Raw genomic sequence first — 7,940 nt, 5'->3', positions numbered from 1 at the left:
GAGGGGAGGAAACAGAGAGGGGGAGAGTGAGGAAGAAATGATGAGGTAATGAGAAAAAGGGAGAAAAAGATGAAGGATGGGAAGGAGAGGAGGAAAGACTAGAGGAAAGGGACTGACAAGGAAATTATGAGGAAGGAGTTCAGACGATACAGGGAGAGAAAAAACAGAAGGAGGAAAAGAAAGAGGGATAGGGATGGACTTTAAATGACAGAAGAAAGACAGAGAAAGGAAGAGACAGAAGAGGGGGGTGAAAGGAAAGAAAAATACATGGAGAGATGGAAAGAAGGGTGGGAGAAGTTAGAAGAAAAGGAGGGAGGGAGGAGAGGAGAGAAGGAAAAGAGTGAAGAAGAAGATGAGACAAAAACAGAGTATGGGAAAAGGGGAGGAGAGAAAAAATGGTGAGATAATGGAGAGATGGAAAGAAGGATGGAAGAGGAGAGGAGACGAGGAGAAGTGGACGATAATGGGACGAAAAAACGGTAAGAGGGATGGATGGAAAAGAAAGGAAGAGGTAGGATGAAAGGAAAGAAGTAATCTTAACAGGAGAGAAGGAAACGAGAAGAGGAGATGTGAGGAAGAGGAAAAGACTGAGGAGATGAAGGAAGGAAGAATAAAAAAGAGATGAAGACAAAAGGAAGTAAAGGACGGGGAAAGAAATGAGTCAGAAAGGAGGAAGGAGATCGAGGAGAAGTGGATGACAAGGGGGAGGAGAAGAAAAGGAAAGAGGGATGGATGGAAAGTAAAGGAAGAGGATAAGAGGATGAAAGGACAGAAGTGATCTAAATAGAAGAGGAGACGAGAGGAAGAGGAAACGACTGAGGAGCTGGAGGAAGGAAGCATTAAGAGAGAGGAGGAGGAAGAGGAGGAGGAGGGAGAGGGAAGCCTGCCCTGTTTAGGCTGAGCAGCTCGGGGTTGCTCGATTGCATCATCGCAGGATAAGCCTTCTATAAATAGGGTGACGTCACCCCGCTGCTCTCGCTCCACCCCCCCCATCCCTCACCTCCCCTTTCTCACCCCTCCCTCCCTCTCTCGTACAGCATTCCTGGTTGCGTCACCGGGCCCCGCCTCCGTCGTCCGTCTATATAAGCGGGTGATGCAACTCACCGGCCACAAGCGCAACTTTACGCACCGACAGGAAGAGACACGAGAGGAGAGAAGCAACTTTAGAGAGCTTTGTTTTCTTCCAACGACAAGTTCTTCTGAACCCTCAGACATTTATCAGGTAGGACGGCCGTCTGTTCACCGGGGGGGGGGGACCGGGTTTGGTGGCGGGGAGGTCGGTGTGTGTTGTGTTTCTGTCACAGAGAGGACCGGTGTGTGTCCCGGTGAGTACAGCGGAGACGTCCCGTCGCTGTCCCGGGACGACTTCACTAAAACTTTTAAAGTTGCTTCTACTTGTGATTAAATGAAAACGGAGAGGAGAAAAGTGTTCTGGCTCAGATTTCAGCAGTCATTTGTGATTATAAAGCAGTTTTTTATTTGTTTATAACACTTTGGGGAGATTTTACTCTGATAGGATGTTCTGCTTGGTCTCAGTTTGCGCTTAATGATAATAAAGAACTAAAGTAAAACTAATAATAATAATAATAAAAGAATAACGTGATATTTGGGGCGTTCTCTGGATGTTTGTGATTTATGTATTTGTCGAGTTAAAGTGAAGTTTCCTTTTCTGTTTTTATTTTAAACGTTGGAGCTGATGACAAAGATTTAGAGGTTATTTATTTTAAGTTAAATGGAAAACAACTTTGTTTATTCTCTGACTCGTTTTTTTTAAATGATAGTCTGCACATGTAAAACAAAACCCGAGGAAGAGTATGGACACGAAATGATCAAACGTACTGTAAACCAGTTGCAGATGTTCGATGAATTGGTAAATGAAAACAGTGTCTTATTACGACACCGTATGGAAATATTATAGAGAGAATAAGTTGTTTTAACTTTGCCTATATGAATGTGTTTTGTTGTTGTCTCACAAGGCTGATCATAATCGTATCAAGTCATTCTTCTCATGAGTCACTCCTCAGTCTAGATAACACATTAATGATTCTCTTTAATTGTTTATACCCCAGAAAGGCAAATAAGTTCATGTGGTTATTCCTCCTCCTCCTCTGTGTTGCATCAGATAACGCCATCTTGACTTTTGTTTACATGTTATACTTGTTGTGCAATATTTAAGAGCTTTACCATTATTACTCAGCAAAATCAATATCACTCTAAGTTATTAATAAGTGGCTTTAACATGCTGTAAGATATGTTTAACCTCTTGTACTATTACTGTGTTTGTGCAACTTAATATTGAGATTAAATGAGTTTTATTGCCTTTTATGTATTCATTTTATCACCATGATATCTTTATGGGCACATATTGAGGTTATTGTGTCTTTTTATTGTATTTGTTTGCAAAATATCCTTATAATTGTATTATGTGTGTCTACCTTAACTCTCGGTGACTTTGACCGGCATGATAATAATCTGTTGACTCTTGTTTTTTTTATTCAGAATGATGCTGCAGCACCCGGGTCCCTCGCTGGCGGACATCAGCTGCTCCGCCCTGGTGCCCTGCCTCTCCCCGCCGGGCACGCTCACCCTGGACGACTTCACCAACTTCACGCCCATCGTGAAGGAGGAGCTGCGATTGGCCATCCAGACCAAGCGTCTGTCTAACGGGCTCAGCGCAGACATGAGCTCCGACGGCGCCAGCTCCAGCTCGGAGCGAGCCTGGGAGTTTCGCGCCGGAGGATCTGGAGGAAAGAGAATGGTGAGGCAGGGAGGGGAACCGCTTCAGAGCGTTGCCATGTGGGGCTGGTTGACACCGTGTATTGACATTTTATCTCCGGTTTTCAGACCACACCTCAGGAGCTCGAGAGGAGGAAGAGACGGAGGGAGAGGAACAAGGTCGCTGCCGCCAAGTGCCGCAACAAGAAGAAGGAGAAGACTGAGACTCTGCAGCAGGTAGCTTTCAACTTCTATTGATTTTAGAAAAAGACAGATACACTTTTCTACCAGTTTTTAATCATAGAAGCGCAGTTTTGTTTCACTTTTTCCCACCACAAAAATAACTGCGGGTCATAAATGTCTGGCTCAAGGAGAAAAAAAATATTCAAATTTATTATATGTGATTTAAGAAAAACTAAATTCCAACAATAAGTTTTCAAATAAAGTTGTTTAACCGTTCAATGTGCGAGCTTTATGTTTTTGTGACTCCGCTCTTAGAAATTCAGAGGTGCTTCTAAAGTTCCCTCCTGCTGTAGGATCTGTGCTGATTTACAACAATCTTCAGACCTGCCTAAAATACAAAGAAGCTCGCCAAACAAAGCTTTAACATCCGACATACGAGCACAACATTAATTGATTTCTCCCTCTGTCTCTCCTGCAGGAGTCAGAGAAGCTGGAGAGCGTCAACAGCGACCTGAAGGCTCAGATCGAGGAGCTGAAGCAGCAGAAGCAGCAGCTCGTCTACATGCTCAACCTGCACCGGCCGACCTGCATCGTCCGAGCCCAGAACGGCCAGACACCCGAGGACGAGAGGAACCTCTTCCTCCAACACATCAAGGAGAGCACCTTGCAGCTCCACAACCTCACCTCCTCCACCAACACCACCACCACCACCACCTCCTCATCCTCGTCCATCTCCACGCTGTCGCCTCTCGACGGAGGACTTCTGACCCTCGATCACATTCACTGTCCCGGTTTCCTATGATGAGCGACCGGGTGCCACTTTTCTAAGACTTGCAATGCCGCCATCGGTGCAGCAAAGGATGTTGGAGAGGCTGGTGGAGCCGCCACACAGACCTACGACCCGAGAATGACAGTGGCTCTTCACAAACGCCATTAGGGATGAGTCCTCGGTCTCATTCACTGTTCACGAAGCTGCTAGAGACCTCAGCACCTCCCACTCCCTGAAGCTGCTGATGGGACAGGAAGTGTCCACAGCACCTTGACATGTATTACTGCTTTTTGTTTTGTTTTAAACATTACAAATAGTCATGGCCAAGGACAGATGCCAAAGCACTAAAAAAAACAAGAACAAAAACATCTTTTTTGTTTTTAATTTACTGGTATTTTGAAAAGATGAAAGTTAGACTTTTTTTTTTTTGTACCAAAGTGTGATTTCAAGGCACATCATTTAAAAGTTCACCTGAAAAGAAAGCAGATGGACCGTGTGAGTGTGCACAGACCGAGTGGGTTTTGAGCTGCAAGACTTTAAAAAAAGTCTTTGTTCTTTGTGCTTAGTGATTGAACATTTTTATATTTATTTAGTAACTAGTGTATGACATGTCATTGCCGTATCAACCCTGTCTGCTTGTCCTTCATACAACGTGAACTACTAAATTTGCTGCTACTACTAACCACTCCGGACCTGTGCTGTTGTGTAGAAGTTTCAGGTTGTCTGCTATCAGGGCCGCAGTAGCAGTTACAAAAAGGGAAATGTACTTTGCAGGCAGGGTTTATAATTATGCACTTAATAAAAAAACAAAGTAAAAAAATTACAATATAATAATTTATGCCGATGATAGCTTACTTTTCTGAACAATTTGCTGGCAAGCAAACTTGTCCCAAAAAAAACAAAAAACTGTATAGAAGTACACTTTATTTTATCACTGCGTTCCCTCTTAACGTAAACGGAACTAGTGTTGCTTTTTAAATCTTCTGTGACGATGAAGCTCCACAAGTACGAGTGTTATGTTGTTTTCTAGAGACGTTCCAATACCAGTTCTTTTCTTCCCGATACCGATTTCGATACCTGAACTTGCATATCGGCTGATACCGAGTACCGATCCGATACCAGTGCTCTAAAAACAAAATAAAGTTAAACAAGTCAAAATTCCCTTTTTATATTTTTGTGAAAACATCCTCAAAAAACTATTCATTCAAGTTTCTTGTCAAAACTGAATTTTACAAGATTACATTTGAACAAATCATTATGACAATATAATTCACCTTCACCCCAAATTATTGTTTTGACTGAATAGAGCTTGAACGCATCGTAATGTAACTCTAATGGAACCTCCGTACGTTGGCTGTTGGCTCCATTATTTAGCAGTAGGACTGTGCTGCCCGCCGGCTGCTAACGGCTAACGTTAACTAGCTCTCCGGCCGATTTCAATGTGGTTGTGTTGTTCAGAATGTAGCGTTGTCTGGGAAAAACAGGGTGACAATGATTGTTTTAAGCACAGGTGTGTAGTACTAGTTTGCGCATGTGCAGTACGGATCAGATAGCGGGTGATGTGTCGTTGTGGTTCCTGTGTATTGTGAGCTGATAAATTATATGACAACTCGATATCAGCATTTCTGAATCTGGTATCGGCATCAGAACAACTCCATTGTTTTCTACATAAAGTATCGAACATTGTATCGACTGTGCGTTAATTATGTGCTCCTGTATGTAAACACTGGATGCCTCCTTTTGATCTTGTCAGCGCAAAACAAAAGAAAAAGAAAGATGGTTTATTTTCTAAAATATATTTTTATCAACAAGATTTGGTTTGGAAGTTGTGTTCGCTTGATATCGTTAGCTAGGTATCGGAAGTGTTCATCAATCATCTTTTCGGCTAGACCTTCAACGCTGAGTTATGCACGATGACGTGAGGTGTTTATGCTTTGTGTTATGAACTTTTATCAGTATCCAGGCTTTAACTCACTGCCAAATAATTCCCCCTCCCTCCCCTCCCCCTTTCCTCTCTGTGGCCTGGTCGCTTTAGAGTGAAATCGTCCCTAACGAACGAGAGTTAAGACGATGTTCTCCTCGTCGATCGCTAATCATAGCGGCAACCGAGGGTTTCTAAACATCTGCGAGCGAGACGCTGAAACCCTCTGAAGAGGGAAACTCAAGCTGATCAGTGTTTGAATAATCGTCAGTAAGCCTGTCTGAACATTGAACATCCTGTTAGCTCCAGGTTATCCTAAAGGTTTGTCACTGTTGTGGGGAAATATCATCTGTTTCCTAATAGAAGAGTAATAATTCATGCAGCACATTACTGTCACGTTGAGGACTGAAGTTTTATATTTCATGTTTGCGTGGTAGAAGGTTTATATTGTTGATCGTGTGGTGTATATAAGCAGTCACATGGTTAAAGGGACGCAGGCGTTCACACTGTGTTTGTGGTTTCCGTGGTTCATTGTCCTGTCATGGCTAGATAGCTAATGAGCACTGAGTATGTATTCTATTGTGCCTACTTCTACTGGCTGTCTGTGTTGTTGTGGTTTTCTGCAGCTGCTCGACTGTTGGAGCATCGTGGCCTAAAGGCTGTCAAGTACAACTGCACTGCTACTACCAATGTGTACTTCCATCTTTGTGATCTGTCAACTTTAGTTTTTGATACTTTGTTAATTAAAAATATGTATTGCAAATGTAACCGTGCATGGTGTCGTTTTTTTGGGGGGAAATAATCACGTTGCTTTTAAAAAGACGTTCTTCGTCTTGAGAGATGTTGCTAATATTGTAGCCACGTCCCATTCACCTACATCACATACTCTGTTTTTTGAACTACACATCAGACATTTGTCTCTCAAAATGCATACGCACCTAGATGTATTTTTCCAGACAGGGAAGCTGATGTAAGAGGAAATTATTTTTGGCAGGTCATCGCTTCAGGCACTCCGTGTACAAAACTTCATAAGAGTGACATGAGTTCACCAGCAAACATCCTGCATGTGAGCTCAGACCGGCTGTGTTTGTGCTGCAGAGAGAGACAAGACTGGACATGTCAGCTGATCAGAGCGAGAGAGAGAGAGAGAGAGAGAGAGAGAAGTTACGACCTAATCGTTATCTGTGTAGATAAGCTGAGAAATACTGTTCAAAGAGTAACAAACCCACCACCTCACACTAACACTGGATGTTTTAAATTTGTGGAGCGTTAGCTTTTACAAAAGAGCTTATTTCCTTTCATTTATGACCTCATACTGTATAATCTACATTGTTAAGACCTCTGGCAGGTTTTTGAAATCATGCAATCATTGGTCAAATGAAATATAATAAATACAATGTTGGATGCAAACATATCATGAACCAGATTTTGGGAAAACTACACACTTCAAGTACAATTTTAAGGTTCTTGAACTTTTTTTCTATTTTATGCATCTTTAAACAGTTCAGAGGGAAATATTGCTGCTGTTTACATTCCTTATGATGCAAATACAAAAAATGCACGACAGGAATGTTTTTGTTTGTCATGTGTTTGTTGTGTTGAAAATGGGCTACAACTAAATTTCGTTGTGCATCCTTGTGTTGCATAACGACAATAAATGATCATTGAATCCTTGAATTGAAAGCTTGAGACATGGAATGCAGGACAGAGTAGATTTAAAGTGTTGTATTACTACTTTTACTTCACAGTATAAGAGTACTTCTTCCATAGAAGGTGGTACAACAATGCATGAGGTTCGGACGCTCACACTAAACGTGTTGCAAGTCAGTTTAATGGACTTCTTTTGGGGTTTGTAGCTAATTACCCAATTGCGCAACCAGCTAATTGGCCTGAAGCAGTGAACCCCACCCTCCTGCCTCACCACTATTTAACAAACACAATCACACGATCCAGGTTTACCGGTTTCTGCTTCAAAGGTTACCTCTAATGTAGCGTCACCCCGCCCGTCTAGAATGAAAAGGCGATTCAAACAAACACTGACATACGTCACCACGGCTTGTTTTTATTGTGCAGCTGTTATCACACATTTCTATTTTAATTCTATTGGCTGTTCGACCCCGGATAGAACACCATATTTGGGTGAAATCAGTAATATATCAACCACTACAACTAATTTCACCTAATTTAAACATACATGTAGGTTATTAAAGACAATTTAAGAGTACAAGGAGTCAAAAATAGTCTTACTGTCATAAGACTACATACTACAGATCCACAGCACTGTGAGAATGTGGGCGGTGCTGTTTGCTGGAGGGAAATGTTTCAACCTGCTTCAGTATTGTTTGATACACA

General features: G+C 42.2%; 1 protein-coding gene across 1 annotated transcript; it reads left to right on the top strand.

Annotated features, from left to right (window-relative positions):
• Nucleotides 1-1,124: 1,124 nt before the first annotated feature.
• On the top strand, nt 1,125-6,356 carry atf3 (activating transcription factor 3). Its single transcript, XM_079180860.1, has 4 exons — nt 1,125-1,222; nt 2,500-2,758; nt 2,845-2,952; nt 3,377-6,356. The coding sequence occupies exons 2-4, from the start codon at nt 2,501-2,503 to the stop codon at nt 3,698-3,700; spliced, it is 690 nt and encodes a 229-aa protein (XP_079036986.1). The 5' UTR covers nt 1,125-1,222; nt 2,500; the 3' UTR covers nt 3,701-6,356.
• Nucleotides 6,357-7,940: the final 1,584 nt, after the last annotated feature.

Source organism: Pholis gunnellus (assembly GCF_910591455.1).
Source record: "Pholis gunnellus genome assembly, chromosome: 19".
In the NCBI taxonomy this organism is placed as follows: Eukaryota; Metazoa; Chordata; class Actinopteri; order Perciformes; family Pholidae; genus Pholis; species Pholis gunnellus.
Note: the sequence above shows the minus strand (reverse complement) of the source record. Positions and strands in the feature narration are given on the sequence as shown.

What these genes read in the sequence shown, in the direction of transcription:
- atf3 (XM_079180860.1), top strand. Translation starts at nt 2,501, where the DNA reads ATGATGCTGCAGCACCCGGGTCCCTCGCTGGCGGACATCAGCTGCTCC. An exon ending in GATCTGGAGGAAAGAGAATG is followed by an intron (nt 2,759 to 2,844) that starts GTGAGGCAGGGA and finishes TCCGGTTTTCAG; the next exon opens with ACCACACCTCAGGAGCTCGA. An exon ending in AGACTGAGACTCTGCAGCAG is followed by an intron (nt 2,953 to 3,376) that starts GTAGCTTTCAAC and finishes TCTCTCCTGCAG; the next exon opens with GAGTCAGAGAAGCTGGAGAG.